The sequence below is a fragment of the Neophocaena asiaeorientalis genome, unplaced genomic scaffold (assembly GCF_003031525.2).
Source record: "Neophocaena asiaeorientalis asiaeorientalis breed wild unplaced genomic scaffold, Neophocaena_asiaeorientalis_V1.1 scaffold155, whole genome shotgun sequence".
Classification (NCBI taxonomy): Eukaryota; Metazoa; Chordata; class Mammalia; order Artiodactyla; family Phocoenidae; genus Neophocaena; species Neophocaena asiaeorientalis.
Genome location: NW_020173040.1, coordinates 2,074,983 through 2,099,955, shown reverse-complemented (window position 1 = coordinate 2,099,955; position 24,973 = coordinate 2,074,983). Strand labels below are relative to the sequence as shown.

Below are 24,973 nucleotides of genomic sequence, written 5' to 3'. Positions count from 1 at the left end.
AATATTCCATTGTATATATGTACCACATCTTTATCCGTTCATCTGTCGATGGACATTTTGGTTGCTTCCATGTTTTGGTTATTGTAAGCAGGTGCTGCAGTGAACATTGGGGTGCATGTATATTTTTAAATTAGAATTTTCTCCAGATATATGCCCAGGAGTGCAGGTGCTGGATCGTGTGGTAGCTCTGTTTTTAGTTTTTTGAGGAAACTCCATACTGTTCTCCATAGTGACTGCACCAGTTTACATTCCCACCAACAGTGTAGGAGGGTTCCCTTTTCTCCACATCTTCTCCAGCATTTGTTGTTTGTAGACTCTGATGATAGTCATTCTGACTGGTGTGAGGTGATACCTCATAGTTTTGATTTGCATTTCTCTAATATTTAGCTACATTGAGCATCTTTTCATGTGCTTACTGGCCATCTGTATGTCTTCATTGGAGAAATGTCTGTTTAGGTCTTCTGCCCATTTTTTGATTGTGTTGTTTTTTTTAATATTGAGCTGTATGAGGTGCTTGTATGTTTTGGAGATTAATTCCTTGTCGCATTGTTTGCAAATATTTTCTCCCATTCTGTGGGGGGTTTTTTTGTTTATGGTTTCCTTTGCTGTGCAAAAGCTTTTTAAGTTTAATTAGGTTCCATTTATTTATTTTTGTTTTTATTTTTATTACTCTAGGAGGTGGATCCAAAAAGATCTTGATGCAATTTATGTCAGTGTTTTGCCTATGTTTTCCTCTAAGAGTTTTATAGTATCTGGTCTTACATTTAGGTCTTTAATCCGTTTTGAGTTTATTTTTGTGTATGGTGTTACAGAATGTTCTAATTTTATTCTTTTATCTGAAGCTATCCAGTTTTCCAAGCCCCAGTTGTTGAAGAGGCTGTCTTTCCTCCATATTCTTGCTGCCTTTGTTGTAGATTAATTGACCATAGGTGCATTGGTTTTATTTTTGGGCTTTCTATCCTATTCCAGTGATCTCTTTCTGTTTTTATGCCAGAACCATACTGTTTTGATTACTGTAGCTTTGTAGTATAGTCTGAAATCAGGGAGCCTTATTCCTCCAGCTCCATTTTTCTTCCTCAAGATTGCTTTGGCTATTTGGGGTCATTTGTGTTTCCATACAAATTAAAAATTTTTTTGTCCTAGTTCTGTGAAAAATTCCATTGGTAGTTTGAGAGGGATGGCATTGAATCTGTAGATTGCCTTGGGTCGTTTTGACAATATTGATTCTTCCAGTCCAAGAACGTGATCTTTCCATCTGTTTGTGTCATCTTCGATTTCTTTCATCAGTGTCCTACAGTTTTTGGAGCACAGGGCTTTTGACTCCTTAGGTAGGTTTATTCCTAGGTATTTTATTCTTTTTGGTGTGATGGTAAATGGGATTGTTGTTTTAATTTCTCTTTCTGGAAATTCACCCATTTATGATTAAAAACTCTCCAGAAAGTGGGCATAGAGGGAACATACCTCAACATTATGAAGGCTGTATATGAAAAATCTATAGCCAGTATCATACTCAGTGGTGAAAAGCAGAAAATATTTCCTCTAAGATCAGGAACAGGACAAGGATGTCCACTCTCGCCACTTTTATTCAACATAGTTTTGGAAGTCCTAGCCATGGCAATCAGAGAAGGAAAAGAAATAAAAGGAATCCAAATTGGAAAAAAAGTAGTAAAACTGTTTGCAGATGATATGATACTATACATAGAAAATCCTAAAAATGCTACCAGAAAGCTACTAGAGCTCATCAATGAACTTGGTAAAGTTACAAGATACAAAATTAATACACAGAAATCTGTTGCATTTCTGTACACTAACAATGGAAGAGCAGAGAGAGAAATTAAGGAAAGAGCCCAGTACAATGTTGAATAGAAGTGGTGAGTATGATATCATCGCACATTCCCATTTGCAGAGAGAAAGTTTTCAACGTTTCATTGAGTATGGTTTTTCTGCTGTTGGTTTTATAGGGGTACCCTTTTTCAGATTGAGGCGTTTCCCCTCTATTCCTATTTTGCTTTTAGTTTTGGTTATGAATGAAGAGTTTTATTCAGTTTTTTCCTGCATTTATTGAGCTGATTATATGGTTATTTTCTTTAAGTCTATGAATGTGTGAATTGCTATGACTGTAACAAACATGGTCACACTGTATTGTTCTTTGTGTATTGCTGAACTTGATTTGCTAGTACTTCATTTAGGATTTTTGCATTCATGTTCATGAATGAGATAGGTCTCTAACTTCACTTTCTCTTAGTGTCCTTTGTCATGTGTTGATATCAAGGTTACATTGATCTCATATCACAAATTTGTACATGTTTCTTTCCTCAGAAAGAGTTTCTATAAGATTGGTGTTTTTTTCTTTTTGAAATGTTTGGTGGAGTCTAAGGTGAAGCAATCTGGTTCTGGAATTTTTTTTTTTGTGGGGGAGGGGGTTTAAATTATTATTCAACCTCTTTAATAGTTATGTAGGCTTATTCAGATTTTCTATTTCTTATGGTCAATCTATGACAAAGGAGGCAAGAATATACAAGGCAGAAAAGACAGTCTCTTCAATAAGTGGTGCTTGGAAAACTGGACAGCTACGTGTAAAAGAATGAAATTAGAACATTCTCTAACACCATATACAAAAATAAACTCAAAATGGATTAAAGACCTAAATGTAAGACCGGATACTATAAAACTCTTAGAGGAAAACATAGGCAAAACACTCTTTGACATAAATTGCATCAAGATCTTTTGGGATCCACCTCCTAGAGTTATGAAAATAAAAACAACTCTTTTGGTAGTTGTTTAGTGGTTTCACCAGGAGCTTGTCAATTTTGCCCTTTTGAAGAATCAACTTTTCCATTTAGTGAATCTCTCTTTTGTATATTTGTTTTCTTTTTTTAAAAAAAATTTATTTATTTGGCGGGATCTTCGTTGTGGCATGCAAACTTTTAGTTGCAGCATGTGGGATCTAGTTCCCTGACGAGGGATCGAACCTGGGCCCCCTGCATCAGGAGCATGGAGTCTTAGCCACTGAACCACCAGGGAAGTCTTGTATGTTTGTTTTCTAGTTCATTGATTTCTGTTTAGTGTGTGTGTGTGTGTGTGTGTGTGTGTATGTGTGTAATTTTTTTCTACATTTTTGAGTTTTTATTTTGTAATTTCTTGAGGTAGCTGCTTTTAGCCCCTCCTTTTCTTATTAACACATTTAAGGCAATAAACTTAAGTACATCTCAGAACTTTTGACAATTAGTGTTTTCATTTTTCTTCCTTTCATTATATTTCCTGATTTTTATTGTGAAGTTTTAAAGTTAACTATTTAGAGATATGTTTTTTAGCTTTCAGAAACATAGGAATTTCCTTTTTTTTTGGGCTATCTTTTGTTACTGACTTTTTCAGTTCTATTGTGGGCAGAGAGCAGACTGTATAATTTCAATCCTTTGAAATTTGTTGAGACTTGCTATACCCGACACATGATCAATTTTGTAAACATTCCATGTGCATTTGAAAAGAATGTATATTCTGCAGGTATTGGCTGCAGAGGTTTGTATATATCAGGTCAAATTTGTTAAATGTTTTTGTAACTCTTTTATATACCTAGTAATTTTTTCTTTGTTTTACGAGTGGTTGTGCGAGGTACGTAAAAATCTCCTATTGTGATTGTGGATTTGCCTATTTTTTTCTTTCAGTTTTGTCAGTTTTTGCTTTATGTGTTATAAGATTATGTTAAATACATAAAATTTAGAACATTTCCTAATAAGCTGGATCTTTTTATTATTATGAAGTGACCCTCTTTTTTCTTAACGATACTTTACATTATTACACTCTTGCCAACTTTCTTTTTGATATTTTTGCATGGTACTTTTTTTTTTTTACTCTGTTCTTTACAAACTTTTTATATCCTTGTATTTAAGATGTATCTTTTGCAAGCAGCATGTAGCTAGATTTCTGTTTTATCATAGTTTTTAATTCAGGCTCAAAATTGCCATCTTTTATTGAAGCTTCTCTGTTTAGATTTAATGTAATTGCTGATATATTTGGGTTTAAATCTATCATCATAATATATGGCTTTTATATATCTTACTCCTTTTTCTTTCTTCTTTATTGGCGGTAGTGTTGATAAAGCATTTTGTATTATTTTTTTCCCCATCAAGAGCTTGGTAGGTATTCATTATTTTACTGTCCTTTTATTGATTACTCTGGAGGTAGTAACTGTGTTCTCAGTGTATAAAGGTCATCAGTTCCTTTTTGCAGTTTGACTTTTTATTTGGGATTCTTTTCCTTCTGCGCGAGGAACATCTTTAATTTCTGTATTGTTGAACTGTGGGTGATGAAGTATTGGTTTATATAAACTATATCTTATTTACCTTTCTTTTTTGCAGGCATAGAGTTTTTGGTTGGCAGTTACAGCCTTTGAGCACTTTGACGATATTATTTCATTATCTTCTGACTTTTGTTGTTTTGGTTGAGAAGTCAACTTGCAGTTGTATTATTGCTCCTTTGAAGGCATTATGACTTTTCCTCTGGTTGCTTAAAATATTTTTTCTTTTTGTCTTTTTGTTTTCAGCAGTTTTACTATGATGTGCCGAGGTGTAGTTGTCTTTGCATTAATCTGATTTTGCTTTCTGGTAATGACTGTTGAATCTGTTGCTTGACATCTTTTGTCAGTAATGGAAAATTATCAGCCACAGTCTCTTTGAAAGTTAATTTTGCTCCCTTCTTTTCTCTGTTCTTGGGATTGCAGTGAAATATAAATTAAGCCTTATTATCATATTCATATGTCTCTTATGCTCTTGTTTTCTCTATGCTTTCTTGATATTTTCTTTTGAAATAGTTCTTCGGTTCACCAATTTTCTGTTCATCTGTATCTAATCTGATGCGAAACCCATCAGTTTAGTGATTTAGGTATTGTAGTTCTTCAGTTCTGTCCTTTCCATTTAGTTTCTTTTTATTGCTTCTTGTTCTCTGCTGGAGTTATCTTTTAATTTCTTGAACATATCAAGTATAAAATTATTTTAAAGTCTGTGTCTAATAACTGCATCATCTAGAACTCCTCCTGTAAGTTTGTTTCTTTGCTTGTCACATATGGAATTTGGGCAGCAACTGATTGTTTTGGAGGTTCTTGAGTCTACTTATTATTTTCCCTCAAGACTTATTGGGGAATGTATTCAATGAGTAAGTGTTTTAGTGTACAGTTTGTGGTAGAATTTGTTAGGGACATAAGGAAGTTTTAAAATATGGCCTTCTTTCAAAAAACTGATAATGTTGGGCAGATAATACTCACATATGAAATAATTATGTAGCAATGAAAGACAACATGGAATTGATTCAAATTATAACTTTTATATATGTAACTTATAATAAATAAGCTATAATAAATAATAACTGAATACAACTTGATAATTATAACTTTAACTTAATAATAAAACAAGTTAAATAAAATTATGGGATACTAACAAAAGACCAAACACATCAAAGAAACTAATGCTAGTATAGATAAGAATTTAATATATAATTTAGGAATGTATCACATTCCATTAGAGAAGGAAGAAATCTTTCAATAAATTGTGCTACTACAATTGATGACCTCTATGAAGACACATATTTTCATCTTAAGTCATATTCAAAAAGTAATTCTACAGTTTCTGGTTGGACATGTAAGATGATTAGAAGTTGTCACTCTATCTTAATAGCAGGTAATGAACTGAAGAACTGTGAAATCAACAGATCTACTGAGATCCATGAGAAAAGTGAGGCCACAGGGCAAATTGCTGCCACAAAAGTTGGAGAGACAGGAAGGCCGATAGAATCACAACTTAAAACCACCCACCAACAGAAACCTCTGCAGGAACCAGTGCTGGGGTAGCGAAACCTGGATGTGACTGGCAAATTGCTGGAGGCCCAGGGCAGACAAGTCTGAGTGAAAAACCCAGTGGGACCCAGTCTTAGGGGCTCCTCACACTTCTGTGGGGTTTTCCTCTAGGAGTTCTACCAGACTCTCACAGAGACTGTTGGAGAACAATCCTCTCATGATTCCATCGCGGGTAGGCACAAGGAACCAGCTTTAAATATGCCAGAGCATTCTGTTCTTCTTAACAAGGTGTGCCCTCATGAGCAACTATTTTACCAGAGCCTAACCATCTGGTGTTTGGTTAGAGCCTAACTGACCTGGGGAAGTGAAATACTCAACTCCCTCCCATTACTGAAGGCCTTTAACTGAAGTTCCTTCTACCCAATACATTATGTCTGCCTTTCAGAAAAATACTAGGCATACTCGAAGGCAGAAAACACTTTGAAGAGACTGAACAAGCATTGGAACGTGGATCAATATGGCAGGGGTGTTGGAATTATCAGAACAGGAATTTTTTAAAAAGTTGATTAATATGCTGAGAGCTTTAATGGAAAAAGTGGACAATATTTAAGATTACACATATACTGAAAGAGATGGAAATTCCAAGAAAGATCAAAAAGAAATGCTAGAGTGCAAACACACCATAGCAGAAATGGAGAATGCCTTTGGTGGGATCATTAGTAGATTGGACACAGCTTAGGAAAGAACATCTGAGCTTGAAGATACGACAACAGAAACTTCCAAAACTGAAAAGTAAAAAGGAAAAAGACTGAAAAAAAGTAAAACAGAACATGAAGGACAGTGGACAACAAAGTGGTATCATATGCATAATAGGAATGCCAGAAGGAAAAGAAAGAGAAAGGAACAGAAACAATATTTGAAGCAGTAATGACTATGAATTTCCCCAAATTAATGTCAGACACCAAACTACATTCAAGGGAGAGAATGTATATATACAGCTGATTCACTTTGTTATATAGCAAAAACTAACACAACATTGTAAAGCAATTATACTCCAATAAAGATATTAAAAAATAAAAGAAGCTCAGAGAATACCAGGCAAGATAGATGCCCTCCAAAGGCAGGATAGATGCCCTCCAAACTACACCTAGGTATATCATTTTCAAACTTAAGAAAATTACAGAAAAAGAAGCAATCCTGAAGAAGCCAGCAGAAGAGAACCCTTTTACCTATAGAGGAGCAAATGTAATAATTACATCTGACTTCTTAGAAACCATGCAAGCCAAAACAGTGGAATGTTTAAGTTGTTGAGGGAAAAAACCCACCAGCCTAGAATTTTGTGTACTCAGTGAAGTTATCCTTCAATAGTAAAGGGGGAATACTTTCTTAGACAAACATTGATGGAGTTTTTTGCCAGAACAAATGTTAAAGTTTTGCAACTGCCTTACAACAAATGTTAAAGGAAAATGATACAGGTCCGAAACTCAGGTCTACGTAAAGAAAAGAAGAGTATTGAGGAATGAGTAAATGAGGGTAAAATAAACTTATTTTTCTGATTCTTAATTGATTTAAAAGATCTGTTCAAAATAATAGCAACAGTGTTTTTGATTATGTGTGCTTATGTGCATGTACAGTGATTCTTGAACAATGTGGGAGTTAGGGTCACCAGCCCCCCAACACAGTGGAAGATCTGCATATAACTTCACAGTTGGTCCTCCACATCTGCGTTTCCACGGCTGTGGATTCAACCAACTGCAGATCATGTAGTACTGCAGTAGTATTTATTGGGGGAAAAAAAAATCCACGTATAAGTGGACCTGCACAGTTCAAACCCATGTTGTTCAAGGGTCAACTGTACATGCTTTTGTATGTATATGCATAAGTGAAAGGAATGACAGGAAACAATATCGGGTTTGGAAGAGAGATTGGAATATTTTATATTATGAGGTATTTGTTCTACATGGGATATGAGATATTTGTACTACATGTGAGTCAGAAAAATAAACATGGGGTTAGTTGTAAATGTATATTGCAACCACTAAAAAAAGTAAAAAAAACAAGTGTAATATGCTAAGAAAGAGAATTGTTACATATAAAGTTCTCAGTTAAAATGACAAAAGACAGAATGTGTGGAAGACAAATAGGCACAATGAACAAAGGTAACAAATAGAAAACAGTAACAAATCTGAGAGATACTAGTAATCCATCTATATCAATTACCTTAAATGTCAGTAGTCTATACCAATAAAAAGATGAGATCGTCAGAGTGGATCAAAAAACAAGACCTAACTCTATGTTGTCTACAAGAAACCCATTTTAAATATGAAGACACACATAGATTGAAAGAAATGGAATACAGAAAGATATACCATACTAACACTAACCAAAAGAAAGTAGGAGTAGCTGTACTAATTTCAGACAGAGCTGACTTCAAAGCAAGGAATGTCATCAGGTATAAAAAGGGCCATTACATAATAATAAAGCGGTCAGTACTCTTAAGATATAACATTCCTTAATGTCTCTGTGCCTAACAACAGAGTGTCAGGATATATGAGGAAAAACTGATAGAACTGTGGGGAGAAATAGATGAATGCAGTATTATAGTTGGAGACTTTTCACCCCCCCGTCAGAAATGGACAAATCCAGCAGGCAGAAGATCAGTAAGGACATAGTTGAATTCTTCACAACAATATCAGTGAATTGGATATAATTGATACCTATAAACTGTTTCATTCTATGACAGCAGAATACACATTCTTTTCAAGTTCACATGGAACATTCACAAAGATAGACCACATTCTGGTCTATCTTAATTAATTTAAAAGAATGGAAATCATTGCAATGTCTGCTGTTAGCCCACAATGGAATTAAACCAGAAATCAAAAACAGAAAGATAGCTCAAAACCCTAAAATACTTGGAAATTAAACAACACACAGGTCAGAGAAGACATCTCAAGAGAAAGTTTTTAAAGTTTTGAACTGAATTAGAATGAAAATACATCTTATCACAATGTGGGATGCAGTGAAAATAGTGCTTTGAGAGAAATGTCTATAATAGAAAAGAGGAAAGATCTAAAATCTGCAATCTAAGCTTCTACCTTGGAAAGCAAGAAAAAGAAGAGGAAATTAATTCAAAGTAAGCAGAAGAAAAGAAATAAGAATTAGAACAGAAATCAATGAAATTTTAGGTAGGAAATCAATAGGAAAAATCAGAACAAAAGCTAGGTTTTTTTTTTTTTGCGGTACGCGGGCCTCTCACTGTTGTGGCCTCTCCCGTTGCGGAGCACAGGCTCCGGACACGCAGGCTCAGTGGCCATGGCTCACGGGCCCAGCCGTGCCGCGGCATGTGGGACTTCCCGGACCGGGGCACGAACCCGCGTCCCCTGCATTGGCAGGTGGACTCTCAACCACTGCGCCACCAGGGAAGCCCAGTTTGTTTGTTTTTTTTTTGTGGTACGCGGACCTCTCACTGTTGTGGTCTCTCCCGTTGCGGAGCACAGGCTCCGGACGCGCAGGCTTAGCGACCATGGCTCACGGGCCCAGCCGCTCCGCGGCATGTGGGATCCTCCCGGACGGGGCACGAACCCGTGTCCCCTGCATCGGCAGGCGGACTCTCAACCACTGCACCACCAGGGAAGCCCCCAAAAGCTAGTTTTTTGAAAAGATCAGTAAAATCAGAAGTTACTAGATAGGTTAACTAAAAAAAAAGAGAAGACACAAATTACTAATATCAGAAATAAAAGAGGGGCAATCACTACTGCTTCTGGACCATGAAAAGATAATAAAGGGGCTCCGTGAATAACTGGTGAAAAATTTGATAATTTGATAACCTAGGTAAAATAGACCAATTCTTTGAAAGGCCAGATCTGCCAAAAATCACACAAAAAGAAGTAGACAGGGCTTCCCTGGTGGCGCAGTGGTTGAGAGTCCGCCTGCCGATGCAGGGGACACGGGTTCGTGCCCCAGTCCGGGAGGATCCCACATGCCGCGGAGCGGCTGGGCCCGTGAGCCATGGACGCTGAGCCTGCGCGTCTGGAGGCTGTGCTCCGCCAAGGGAGAGGCCACAGCAGTGAGAGGCCCGCATACCGCAAAAAAAAAAAAATAGACAATCTGAGTAGGCCTATATCTTTTAAAGAGATTGAATCAGTAATTAATAACCTTCAAACACAGAAAGAACCATGCCCATATGTGTTCACTGGCGAATTCTACCAAACATTTATGGATGAAATTTTACCTGTTCTCTGCAATCTCTTCTAGAAGGTAGAAGCAGAGACAATATTTTCTAACTCATTCTTTGAGGACAGTATTACCCTAATATCCAAATCAGACAAAGACAGTACAAGAAGAAAAAAAACCCCAACAAAACTGCCATTGGCCAATCTCATGAACGTAAATGTAAGAATCTTCAACAAACTATTAGCAAATTGAATCCAATATTGTATAAAAAACGTTATATACCACGGCTAAGTGGGATTTATCCCAGGTGTGAAAGGCTGCTTCAGCATTTGAAAGTCAGCATAATCTATCACATCAACAGGCTAAAGAAGAAAAATCATGTGATTATTTCAATAGATGCAGAAAAGCATTTGACAAAATTCAACACCCATTCATAATTAAAACTTATAGCAAACTAGGAATAGAGAGGAATTTCCTTAACTTGATAAAGACTATCTACAAAATCCCTACATTAACACCATACTTAACAGTAAGAAACTCACAGGTATCCCACTAAGATCAAGAACAATGTCCCCTGTCGCCATTCATTTTTAACTGTTCGGAATTCCTAGCTAATGCAATGAGAGAAGACAAGGAAATAAAAGTATACAGATTTGGAGTGAAGAAATAAAGCCGTCTCTGTTTGCAGATGACATGATTGTCTATGAATAAAATACAAAAGAAGTGACAAAAAACTCTTGGAAATAATCAATTATAGCAAGATTGTAGGATACAAAGTTAATATACAAAAGTCTCATCACTTTCCTATATACCAGCAATGAACGAGTTGAATTTGAAATTAAAAACACGTTACCATTTACATTAGAATCCCCCAAATGAAATACTTAGGTATAAATCTAACAAAAATACTATTACAAGATTTATTTGAGGAAAACAAGTTTCTGGTGAACAAAATCAAAGAACTAAATAAGTGGAAAGGTAACTCTTGTGCATGAATAGGAAGACTAATATTGTCAAGGTGTCAGTTCTTCCCAGCTTGATCTATAGATTCAGTGCTATCCCAGTCAAAATCTCAGGAAATAATTTTGTGGATATCGATGAACTGATTCTAAAGTTTGTATGGAGAGGCAAAAGACCCAGATAGCCAGCTCAGTATTGAAAGGGAGGAACAAAATCAGGGCCTGATACTACCCAACTTCAAGACTTGTTATAAAGCTATAGTAATTAAAAGTGTGGTATTGGTGAAGTAACAGCCAAATAGATCAATGGAACAAAATAGAGAGCCCAGAAACAGACCTACATTAATATAGTCAGCGGATTTTTGACAAAGGAGCAAAGGCAATGCAACAAAGCAAAGTCTTTTCATCAAATGCTTCTGGAGCAACTGGACAACCACACACATACAAAAATGAACCTAAGCACAAACCTTATGTCCTTCACTAAAATTAGCTCAAACTGGGTCATAGATCTAAATGTAAAATGCAAAACTATAAAACTCGTAGAAGATAACAGGAGAAAACCTAGATGACCTTGGATATGGTGATGACTTTTTAGATAAAACACCAAGACACGACCCATGAAAGAAATAATGGATAAGGTGGACTTCATTAAAATTAAAAACCTTTGCTCTATGAAAGACAGTGTCAGGAGAATGAGAAGACAAGCCATAGACTGGTAGAAATATATAAAGAAGTCTTAAAACTCAACATTAAGAAAATGAACAAGCTGATTAAAAAATGAGCAAAAGAATTGAAGTGATAACCTCACCAAGATGATATACAGATGGAAGGTAAACACATGAAAAGATGTTCAACATCATATGTCATTAGAGAATTGGAAATTAAAACAACATTGATTTACCACTATATCTATTAAAATGGCTAAAATCGAAAACACTGACAACACCGATCGCTGATGAGGATGTGGAGCAGTAGGAACGCTTATTCATGGCTGGTGGGAATGTAAAATGGTGCAGCCACTTTGGAAGACAGTTTGTCAGTTTCTTACAAAACGAAATATACTCTTAGTGTACAGTTCAGCAGTCATACTCCTTGGTATTTACCCAAAAGAGCTGAAAACTTACACACAGAAACCTATACAAGGCTGTTTATAGCAGCTTTTTTCATAATTGTCAAAATACGGAAGCCACCAAGATGTCCTTCAAGTTGACTGGATAAATAAACTGAGGGGCATCTAGACAATGGAACATTATTCGGCACTAAAAAGAAATGAGCTATCAAGCTATGAAAAGGCATGGAGGAACCTTAAATCCATTTTACTAGGTTAAAGAAGCCAGTTTGAAAAGGCTACATATCCTGTATGGTTCCAACTATATGACATTCTGGAAAAGGTAAAACAGCAGAGAAGTAAGATTAATGGTTGCTAGGGATTGTGGGGAGAGGGAAGGATGACTAGATGGAGCACAGATAATTTTTAGGACAGAGGAACTATTCTGTATAGCATTTTAATGTCTTTATGCATTTCACATATATGTGAAAACCTATAGAATGTACACCACCAGCAGTTAACTATGGACTTTGGGTAATAATGGTGTGTCACTGTAGGTTCGTTGATTTTAAGACATGTGCCCTCTGGTTTGGGATGTTGATAATCAGGGAGGCTTTGGGAGTGTGGGGGTATGGGATTCTTTGTATTTCCTGCTGAATTTTGCTGCAAACCTAAAACTGCTCTAAAAAAATAAAGCTTATTAATATTAATACCTTAGAAAAGTTATTCCCAGATAACAGTACTGATGAATCTAGTGGCAGGGCAGGAATAAAGATGCAGATGTAGAGAATGGACTTGAGGACACAGGGAGGAAAGGGGAAGCTGGGACGAAGTGAGAGAGTGGCATGGACATATATACACTACCAAATGTAAAATAGATAGCTAGTGGGAAGCAGCTGCATAGCACAGGGAGATCAGCTCGGTGCGTTGTGACCACCTACAGGGGTGAGAAAGGGAGGGTGGGAGGGGAGGCTCAAGAGGGAGGGGATATAGGGATATATGTGTACATAAAGCTGATTCACTTTGTTGTACAGCAGAAACTAACAGAACATTGTAAAGCAATTATACTCCAATAAAGATATATAAAAAAACGTTATTCCCAGATGGATTAAGAAGTCAGTATTTTAAAAAATTGTATAAAAGAGGAAAATACAATTGAATATTTTTCAGACTTGAGTGTGGAAGGACTTCTAATCATTAAAGGTGACCATAAGGGGAATACATAGCTAGATTTCAACATTATAATTTCATTTGATGTTTACTAAAAGACAGACAAAAGTATTTTGTGAATAACTTTAATATGTGAAGAAATTAATATGTAAATGGGAAAATAGCATGAATAGACTATCAATAAAAAGTAACTTCAAATTGCTAGTAGAGTTTGGGAAAATTTTAACCTGAACTAAGTCACAAAGAAATGCACGTTATACAAAGGGATTAATTTTTAAATTTTATGCATTATTTGATGTAAATACTTTAAAATATTTATATATTTGTTAGATGACATAAAAATAAAACAAAAACTTGCACCCCTCCACCAGAAGTAAAAATCAGAACATATTTGATGCTGTGTATTCTCCCAGTGTGTTCCTCCTTATCATTTCCTTGCAATAAAAAGTTTCCCCATATATGTATGTGTCACCAAAAATTCCTTGTTTAATTTTACTTATTTATAAGTTTTTCCTGATTTGCTTTCTCTTTTATCTTTTTTCCCCCCATTTGTAGCATTTGTATGATAGGAAGCAAGGTACTTACATAGATGGAAGGGATTGCATTAAATTAGATTTGTAAGGATAGAGAATACCGGTATTGCCTGGAGGCTTGCCAAAGTTACTTGGACCAGCTTACACCCATCAGAATAACTAGTGTCAAAAAACTACAAAATTATAAGTGTTGATGAGAATGTGGAGAAATTGGAACCCTTGTGCACTACTGGTGGGTATATGAAATGATGCAGCTGCTATGGAAAACAGTATGGTAGTTCTTCAAAAAATTAAAAATAGAATTGCTATATGATACAGGAATTCCACTTCTGGGTATTTGCCCAAGAGAATTGAAAGCAGGGTCTTGAAATATTTTGTATACCCATGTTCATAGCAGTATTATTCACAATAGCTAAAACGTGTCCATCCACAGATGAATGGATAAGGAAAATGTGGTATATACATGCAATGGAATATTATTCATCCTTAAAAAGGAAGAAAATTCTGCAGTACGCTACAGTATGAGTGGATCTCATGGACACTATGCTCAGTGAAGTAAGCCAGTCACAGATGGACAAATCCTGTGTGATTCCTCCTCTTTGAGGTACTTAGAGTCATCACAGTCATAAACACAGAAAGTAGAATCATGGGTGCCAGGGGCTGGGGTGGGTAATGGGCAGTTAGTGTTTAATGGGTGTAGGATTTCAGTTTACAAGGTTAAATGAGTTGTGGGGATGGATGGTGGTGATGGCTGCACAGCAATGTGAATGTATTGATACCACTGAACTGTACACTTAAGAATGGTTAAGATGGTACATTTCATGTGTATTTTACCACAATAAACGAAATTGGTAAGTTGACTGGGAAGTTTTTGGGTTTTTTTTTTTTTTTTTTAAACTATAGAACTCTTGAGAATCACTGCGAGTCTGTCATATTCCTCAGATGTGTTGGAGCTAAAGAAGAAAAAGATTGAGGACTATATTGTGTATCTCTACAAGTTTTCTGATCTTTCTTTTTGATGTCTTAATCTTTGATACAACATAAACGGAGGCTTACTCTGGGACTTTATTGTTTATATAATATAACTGGAGAAGTTTAATTTTATAAGTCCATATTAAAAGTTTATCATGTTCATGACTATGCTGTGCACCTTGGAAGACAGATGAAAAATAAGACACGTCTTTTCCTTACTTGAATTAATAAATTCTTTTTAGGAATTTAAAATTATTTGTACAAGGCAATACATTTGTAAGAGATGAATAAACAAATTACAATTAGAAGACACAAGAGAATTGAGTTTGATTCTTGTGAAAGCATTGGTCAGGAACATTTGCATCGTAGTAAGTCCTAGAAAGAACAGGGAATTTTTAGTAATTAGTAAAGGGGCAGGGAGAACATTCTAGACAGAACTGCTTAAACAAAGGGATAGAGTTATGAAGTTTGGGCACACATTTAGAAATTTTGAGTAGTTCAGTTTAGTAGAAATATAATATACATTCAGGTACAATAGACTAAAGTTTGGTTTGGCCAAAATAAATTAAAGGCCTTATATGAGAAGCTGTAGGTGCCTAGAATATAAGAAACTAATTTTCTAAGATTTTCTTTTTATTGACAAACACCTAAATTACTATCCTTATATATAGCCACATTATTAATCATATTTACTAGCTAATGGAAGGATTTTTGTTTACCTTATTATTATATTCCCAGAGCATAGAATGCCTAACATGTAACAAGCATGCCTGAAATGAATGATTTTAGATTTCATAAGAAAGGAGAATTTCAGTGATTGTACTTTAAAGAGATCTTGTCCTAATAAGTCAGGTTGTTTTTGGTACTTTTATAACATGCATCCAAGCTTCACTGTATTCACCTGACTTGGGTTTGCATCTTTGCAGTGTTCTATAACTACGAGCATGTTCTTTATGGTGTACCTTCATTACCAGGCATATCTACCTGTGTGACTCGGTGTAGGTAGATGTCAAAAATCTTTGGCTTTAACTTTACATCTGTTTTCCTGAAGTGTAGCATTGCTTAATTCTTTAATCTTGAGTTTAATCATTTCTAGGAATTAAGTGACATAACTTTTAGAATTTCTGCTACTAGTCTACTATATTCTTCTGGTTGTTATGTAAATAGTTATATTTGCTATTTATTTTAGTATTTGTAAATGTTAGCTTTGCCATTATATATCTTTTGTATTTCTGAATAAGCTATTCTTAACTTTATATGTATTTTGAAAACATCAGTTGAGTTATATATATGTCAACTGTACCTGTTTGTATTCTAGTGTTTGTTCCAAGGATTGTAATACGCATCCTCGATTTAACATAGTTCCTCTTGAATTAGTATAATAAATACCATTTCACATAAAACGTAAGAATTTACAATGATATAATTACTTACTACCCCTTCCCCTCCTTTGTGCTATTGGGTTGTCATCTATATTTTACTTCTACATATGTTATAAACCTAATGATACCTAACAATTATTTTTGTTTGCTTTAAACAGCCAATTATCTTTTCAAGAAATTAAGAAATTTTATATTTTCCCACATATTTACCATCTTGTAGTGTTACTTAAGCTAGAAGTAGTATCTGTTTTGTCTGAATTCTCACAGCATATATTTTGTACCATTTATGTCATATATGACATTACAGTTAGTAGTTCCATGTATATGTCAAATTGCCTTTGCGAGTTTTATGTTTTTTTCTGTCAAGGACTAGAGTTCATACATTTAAAGATACTTCATTGTGTTTAGCTATTGCCTTACACAAAACAGGCAACATTTTTTTAAGTGTGCAACAATGACTGAAATTTTGTTCTTTTATCTGAGTATTTGTATAATCTGACAAGTTGTATTTTTACAGTTCACCATTAGATGTCACTTTCTAACATTTTATATTCTTACCAATAAATTCCATACCATATTGCTTATCAGATTTGGAAAGTTGACACGCCTATACAAGTGCACTTAAACTGAGAAGTTTCTGTACATTTTAAAGTGGTTACTTTCTAGAACAGAGACATTCATAAATAATTATAATTTTAAAAATCTCTTAATTTTATATTGAAGTTTATACTGAACCAACTAATTTTCCTTAAGTTTTCTTTAAAACTTGAATGCTGCTGTTGTTTTTGATTCTTAATTGATTTTGTAATTCTGAAAAGCACTTTCTTATTTCAGGAGCCTAACTGATCCTAGACTCACCAGAAGAGAGTCTCTAGTTAAGCTTTAATGGCAAGTGCTGGTATTTTGGGGGTTTTTTGGAGAAAGAGGGAGAATTGACTTAGCTGTGAAAAGAAATGTAGAGGTGGAGAAAAAGATTGATGAGGCTCTCCTGGCCAGTCATGGAATACAATGAAGTGCTAAGAATGAATTTTCCTTTTTATTCTCTCCTCTTAAAAGATAGGAAAGGGCAGGTCAAGGAGATTTCAGCCATCCCCCAAACTTTGATGTTTACCTATGCCTAAGGGCCTCAACATCATAACCTGTATGATTTAGGGGTCAGGTGCCTAACCGGTCCCTCTGTGCCCAGTGGAGAGTCCAGGCGTGTGGCCTCTTCTTACAGTACCATCTCTCATCAGACATTCAGGCTGCAACTCCGTTTTTCCCCCCAGTCTTGCCAGGACACAGCTGGTGGCCATTTTCCTCAGTCTATTCAGAATATTGAAATTTGAATAAATTAGCAATGTTGTTTCCTAATAACATAATGAATGACCAACACCTCATCCAAGCATCGCAACATTTCTAATAATGTGGGTCCATCCATGTCATCCTCTGGTATACCAACCCCCAGCCTTTCACACCTCAGCCAGAAACAACTATTCTATATTTTCTGTTTATGGTTTTATTTTTTAAAAAAAGGAATGTTGTTTTCATTATCAGTATGTCTATATTGAATTAAAATATTTAAACCATGAGTATAATAAAGTACTTCTAATTCGGACATTTAATTTCCATTTTGCATTGATCTGTCAAATTACACACAATGTAATATCAAAAATGAAATTTTATATAGTAACACTTTTGCTTTATAATAAATTTTAAATGTATATTTCTTTGACATATTGGTATAAGATGGCCACTCATTCTTCTTGGGAAGACCTTTTCTACTGTTGGTCTTGTAGTGTCATTCTTTGTGAAGTAATGAAGTGAAAAGTTTTATGGAGTAATTGGTGATGTGGATGGTAGAAAATAAAATAAAAAGTTGGCCATACTATATATTGAGGTGCTGAGAGTGTTACTTATATTGATGATAATTCATTTTGTAATCCGTGCTTTTCCCTTATGTTTTTGTATATTGCTACAGCTGAAGGAGTAAACAGGTCATGGCACGCTTAACAAAAAGACGGCAGGCGGACACAAAAGCTATCCAGCATCTTTGGGCAGCCATTGAGATTATACGGAATCAGAAGCAAATTGCCAACATTGACCGTATTACAAAGTAAGTAATTTTAAACAAAAAAAGTCTATGTAAAATTTTATATAAGACTTTGGGAGAAAAGGTCCAAAGATTATTTATTTATTTATTATGCTAATTAACATATATTACAAAGTACTAGATACTTTGCCTTACAGGAGTATAAAGTTGTTAGGGAAGTAAATACTGAAGCATACACAAGCAACTTGTGTTTAGAGGTTGTATAAATGAATATTAGATAAGTAAAGTATCAATGTGTACTATTTCCAATAGTACACTAATAGATTTATAGTTCTCAAAAACTTTTTAGTTCTTGAAAACAAGTCCTTATTTAAGTCTTTTATTAAAAAGGCTTTTAGTTAATCGCTTGCTTTTATGTAAGCTATCTAAAAGTCTACTGTTCATTATTCATTTTAATGTGTGAATAATATATGCTACCATATAGCTTGGTGTAGGTATAGTAACATCTTACTAGTTTGTAGCACACTAACCAAGAATTTTTAACAATTTCATTTTATATTTTAGAAGTTAGAGTAAATATATCTTCAGTTGACAGAAGAAAGTTCTTCTTTATTTTCCAATGCTGTTTATCTTGGCAGTCCAAGATTCAGAACAGAAAAAAGTCAGACTACTGTATGAATACTCTATTTACATGTTATGTACTAATTATAAGAGAGTCTTCAAATAGAACTTGATTTTGTTGTGTTTGGTATTTTTAAAGGAATAAAGTTAAATTAATCTTTTAAAATGTTTGAATGATATTTTTTCGTAATTTAAATAGAATTTCTTTATACTTATTCTCCAACACATTCTTTAGATGCTACCTATAAAAATGGAAAACAGATGATTTACGAAAGCCCATTTAATTAAGTGCTTATTTTTGTCGTTATTAATAAGTAACAAAGTTAAGTATCAGATTTTTGTCACTTAGCCATATTCTAGTGAAGAAGATTATAAGGGTTACTTGAGAGGGAAGGGACATGAGAAAGAAAGATGATGCTGTATATTGCTTTAACTCTATATTTAACCCTTTGAATATTTTAAAGTTGCCCATGTACAACTCCTAGCTCCTGTAGGTGAATAGAAGGGAAAAAAATAGGTAACAGCTATGTGGAAAATAAGAATAAAATAAATAGTACATAATAATTAAATTACTTTTAATATTGGTGATATTGGAATAAAAGTTTTTTTTAACAACCTCAAAGGAGAAAAAGTCTTAAGTATTTTCCTGTGGTTGGGATTTTTAAAAAACCCGTAGTTTCTGTATATCAAAAATTACTTACAGAAGAATGTAGAAATCTTTGGATTTAATTTTTTAAATTAAAGTCATTTAATCTTGACTGAGCTATTTCAACTTTACAGGCTATTACTTCTTATTAATGCATGGCATCTTTCTCTGAAAACTCTAGGGACATTCTCTAGGAAGCTGTGGGAATCTCCAGGTGACATGTATAGAGTTTGGCTGACAAGGTTGCTGATGTGGGTGTCGAGTAGTCTTTGGATGACCGTAATGTGTGTACATGTGTATACATGTTAAATTGTGAGCGATGCAGAGGCTGTTGACAGCACTGCACACCTCTTCTCGTTGTGCACAATGGATTGTCCATAAACATTCTGTCTCCTCCTTTCCTCATCAGTACAACCTTAAGGGTGCCAAGGCTTATTTACCTTCCTGTCCTAAGGTCCATCCATAGATCTTAAGATAGATATGAATAAATTCATTTACCTGCCAAATAGTCATTGTTTCATCAGTCTTATCTAAAGATGAAAAAAATACTGAGAAAATCAGAGGGTAAGTGTTTGAGTGGTTCCCCGTGTTTCTTCTGCTTCATCTCATCTGAGAGTATGTCATATTCCTTTTTATTACGGGGGTGCATTTAGAGCATCTTGTACTTCTTTCATAACACTAGTCACATGTGTAATTATTTCCCTGCCAGACCGTCAGCCCCGGGAAGGAGCTGTCTAGATAATTGCCTAGCCCAGTGCCTTGGCTTCTCAGCAGTGTTAATTTCCTTGCTCGTAACCCTTGCCAAGGTAAGTTAGGAAGAAGAATTGGACCATGACAGGAAGTCAGATCTTTTGCTTTAAAGTCTAATAATCTTATTCTGTATTCTAAATAGGTAAATACTTTTCAAGCTTTAGATTAATTTTAAATCAAGGTACTCTGCTTAGTTACAACTAAGTCTGAACATAGAGGTATCTTTAATCTTTATCCAAATATCTTAAGTTACTGAAGGCTTTAGTAGAGTTGATGTGAAGAATGTATATGTAGTCATTAAGTTTCATTCTATATTTGACTGGTGAGTGACTCCATAAAAATACAAACTGTACAGCTTCAGTCACGCATTAAGTTTTGGGCTTTGGGGTCATGGCTCTTTATATTTTGAAGCCTGGCACATCCTAAACACCGTAGTTTACCTCTGTATAATGTTTTAGTTCTGCTTGTTTTTATTTAAAATGTCTTTTAAGTCAGTTTTAAGCTATAGGTTTCTCATTCATCTTTTTTTTTGTTTTCCTTTGCAATTTATTTATCTAAGGACCTGGTTCATTTGCTCTGTTGTTTCCTATAGCCTGCCTTCACTGGTTTCATCCCTGTGGTGTACTTTAACCTGCTGCTCCTTCCTTTGCATCTCATGGAAATTAATAGTTGATCCTAAGGCTTGGGGGTGGGGGTGAGACTTCTTCATAGGTGGTGATGTGTTCTGCCCTCAGGAGGCCATAATGTATTTCATCTGGTGAGGTTAGTACTAAGCCTGGTATGCAGTGGCTAGATCCCATAATTCATTAAGGATTGCAAAATAGTGATAATCTAGTTTTATCTTTTCTTTTTTAACTGGAATAATTCTATAAGGACATAAACTTCCCATCATGTAGTATATGGTTACCATGTGGTATCGTTCATATCAGAAAGGTAGAATAACTGATTCTTTTATTTACCAGTTTTCACAATAGCATCCTCTAATGGCAACCAATTAGGTTTTTTTTTTGTCATTTGGAATTCATGCGTTTCAATCCATTTGATATATATCATTCTGTTTCTGATATAATCCCTATTGATGCTTAACTTTTCCCTTCTTTGACAATTTGGAGCCTCTTCACGTTGGCCCCTGAAGTTCCTCTCTGTTTTCTGACACGACAGAATTTTTTCAGGCTCATCTAGGATACACCCTGCTCCAGTCCTGGAACCACTGATTTCTCCAAGGGTCTCTGGTTTCTCGCAGTTAGAAATTATGTTTCAAGAGCCTTTTTTGGCCTTCAGTGTGCTCATTGCTGCCAGGTTGGTCTCTCTTTCTAGGTCTTTTAGTGGACGAGTTAGGAAATACATATAATTGTAAAAGAAAAAAACTACATCATGAATTCATAATGATATTTTCCCCTTGAATTTATGGCTACTGGTTTTTACTGAGCTATCTAAAATCTTTAACTCCTTTCTTACACAGTAAGAGTCATGATTCTTTAGGACATCGTGGATAATAACATTTTAGAATATCATGTAGTTACTCAATTGTTTCATCCAACACTGCATCCCAAGCTGTCTGAGAATAATAGCATCAACACTTAACTAATAATACATTTCATGGAAACCATATAAGTTGTCTTGCCCATCTTTAAACAGTTGTACAAATTCTGAACTGTCACAGAAAATAGCAATTATGTATTATACTTTCTTCCTTATAACTGCCACTTAGTCTTACTTCTCCAAGTAAGTGTGTATTTCATGCTCACCACTGATATCTAAAGTTCATTCTCTAGAACATTCTTTAAAAAAAGTTTTTCACTTCCCCACCCCTGCAGTTTTATTGAGATACAGTTGACATATAACATTGTATTAGTTCAAGGTGTACAACATAATGATTTGATACATGTTTATATTGTGAAATGATTACCACAGTAAATATAGTTAACATCCATCACCTCTCCTAGTTATGAAACTTTTTTTCTTGTGAAGAGAACTTTTTATACTCTCTTAACAATTTTGTATTGTTAACCATGCTGTACATTACACACCCAGAACTTATTTATCTTATAACTGGAAGTTTGTACCTTTTGTCCACCTTCACTCATTTTGCCCACCCCCAGCCCCTGCCTCTGGCAACCAACAATCTGTTCTCTGTATCCATGAGTTTAGTTTTTTAAGAATCCACATATACGTGAGATCATATAGTATTTATCTTTCTCTGTCTGACTTATTTCACGTAGCATAATGCCTTTAAGATTGATCCATGTTGTCACAAAATGATGGGATTTCCTTCTTTTTTTATGGCTTAATAATATTCCACTGTGCATGTATACCATATTTTCTCTATCCATTTGTCTGTGGATGGACACTTTGGTTGTTTCCATGTCTTGGCTGTTGTAAATAGTGCTGCTATGAACATGAGGGTGCAGATATCTTTTTTTTTTTTTTTTTGCGGTACGCGGGCCTCTCACTGTTGTGGCCTCTTCCGTTGTGGAGCACAGGCTCCGGACACGCAGGCCCAGCGGCCATGGCTCACGGGCCCAGCCGCTCCGCGGCATATGGGATCTTCCCAGACCGGGGCACGAACCCACGTCCCCTGCATCGGCAGGCGGACCCTCAACCACTGCGCCACCAGGGAAGCCCCGCAGATATCTTTTTAAGATAGTGATTTCATTTTCTTTGGATAAGTACTCAGGAGTGGAATTGCTGGATCATATGGTAGTTCTATTTTTAATTTTCTGAGGAAGCTTCATAGTTTTACATAGTGGCAGCTCCATCTAGTAGATTCATAATCAAGACTTCCTGGGGACAAATATTTGAGTTCTTGCATGTTATAACAGTTGGTCTGCAGGCTTTTTACTTAAAAGGGAATTTGGTTGGATATAAAATCCTTAGCTTTTGTTTTCTTTCTCTGAGGTTCTTATATATGTTATCTATTCTGGCTTAAAGCATTGCCATCAAAAAATCTGTTGACAAGTTGATTTTCTTTCTGTTGTGACTTTGTCCTTTTGCCTAGATTCACAAAGATTTTTTTTTCTTTGAAGTCTAGGAACTTGACTGTGTCTCAGTGCTGGTCATTCTAGGTTGTTTTGTTGGGTATACAGTGTCCCTTTAATATGTTTTTTTGAAATATTGAAAATTTTACTTTAAAAATGATAACAGTTTGACCCTTGAGCAACATGGGTTGAACCGTACAGGCCCACTTATATGCGTATTTCTTTCAATAAATACACACCACAGTACTACGTGATTCATGGTTGGCTGAATCCAGATGTGGAACCGCAGATACAGAGGGCTGACTGTAAAGGGAAATGGAGATTTTTGACTGCGTTGGGGGTGAGGCGGACTCTAACCCCCGTGTTGTTCAAGGGTCAATTGTATATATATCATCCATGGACTTTTATTATCTTGTTTAGTTGTCATTTATTGGGGCCTTCTCTTATACTGTGTTGGTTTCTTTCCCTATCTTCTATATTTGTAATTTTCAGTTTGGGCAGTTATAAATAAAGCTACTATATATTTTTGGTTTTTAATATTTTCTTTCTTTACAACTTCTACTTATGGCTTTTTCTGCTATGTACTCACTCTTGTGTGCCTTTTACTTTGGCCCTTTTACTTCTGAAGTGATTTTTTCATTTACTTCGCATGTTTAAGTCATTTCTGAGTTTTTCTAATTCTGATTTATATCTTTCCTATATCTTAGCATCATCTTCTTAACGTCTTTTCACGTGTTTTAAAATAGTAGTTACAGTTTTCATCTATGTTATAGGCACATCGCTCAGGCGTGCTTTCATTTTAAGGATGTCCTGCTTCTTCAGCCAGTCCTTTCATGTGAAATCAAGCTTCCAGAACTTGTGTCAGGAAAAGGTGGTTGAGAATAGTTTTTCTAGATATGGCTCTAAAGCATCTTCTTATGTCACTTTTATGAAGAGCTTAACAATATGGGCTCATATTTACCATGATTTCCTGCTTCTTCTGTACCTTCTTCCAGAATTGTAATTTCTTTTGTACCCATTGTCCTTACATTGGAGATCTTTATGACCAGACTTCAGTAGTGTTTGGTACTTTTATTACTAGCAATTCCTCTACACCGTGGAGCTCTGTACTGAAAGGGAGCTTTGGATTATTAATTTTGAGTGTTCATAGGTCTCACTATGTTCTAGCCCCTTAAGGCTTTACCATGAATTCACAAATTACCATCAATTACCTGCAAATGGAAGTGTGTAAAACCCTACCCAGTTTCAACTGCTGTTCTCAAATTGGCCCACTTTGCTTTTCAATGACTGCCTGTTGGTTGTTTTATCCTCCTATACTCACTTCCATTAGGTGGTCTGTTGTGTCCCTTGCTTTCTCCTGCACAGGTGTCAATACCAATTGCGATTGCAGCTCTTGGAGATTTGTCCTCACCTACTAAGACTTTGGGATTCATGGGGATTCTCATCACTTAATTTTGTTGTTTATGTTTTTGGCAGGGGTTGGGTTGTTTGTTTGCTTTGGCTAACTCTTCTAGTAACTATGTAGAGGGTTTGGGAGACATTAAAAACCATGTTACTTCTACCATCTTCCCAGCTCACAGCAGTCTTGCCGTTTTTCTCAAAAAAAAAAAAAAAAAAAAGTTGTTAAAGGTACTGTGTATTTTCTGAAGTCCTAAAGCAGAGCTAAAAGTGGTAAAAATTCCTTCTAGCAGAGGCAAATTCAAGGAACATTTTTCATTTTTGTATATAACACTAGACACATCAGAATCTACAGCAGTATCTTCTTCAAAGGATCATTAAAATATTAAATTTGTGTTGAAATTTAAAAAGAAATTTCATGAGTAGAAGCTTCAGGTCCTCCAAGTTAATCGAACAATTAGGGACTAATAACAATTTCTTTAACAAAATAGGATAATTTTTCTGTGTTGCAAATGTTTCT

At 35.3% G+C, this 24,973-nt stretch overlaps 1 protein-coding gene across 8 annotated transcripts in view; it reads left to right on the top strand.

The window, feature by feature from the left end:
* The window catches only part of ZMYND11 (zinc finger MYND-type containing 11), a 136,721-nt gene that overhangs the window by 37,854 nt on the left and 73,894 nt on the right, over positions 1 to 24,973 (top strand). For 6 of the 8 annotated variants that reach the window (XM_024742775.1, XM_024742770.1, XM_024742766.1 and 3 more), the window contains exon 2: positions 17,989 to 18,123. In XM_024742775.1, coding sequence (XP_024598543.1) covers positions 18,008 to 18,123 — 116 coding nt within the window. In that variant the 5' untranslated portion in view covers positions 17,989 to 18,007. Of the gene's footprint in view, positions 1 to 14,230; positions 14,279 to 17,988; positions 18,124 to 24,973 lie in introns of those variants that run through there. The other 2 variants (XM_024742767.1, XM_024742771.1) reach the window with 2 other exon arrangements.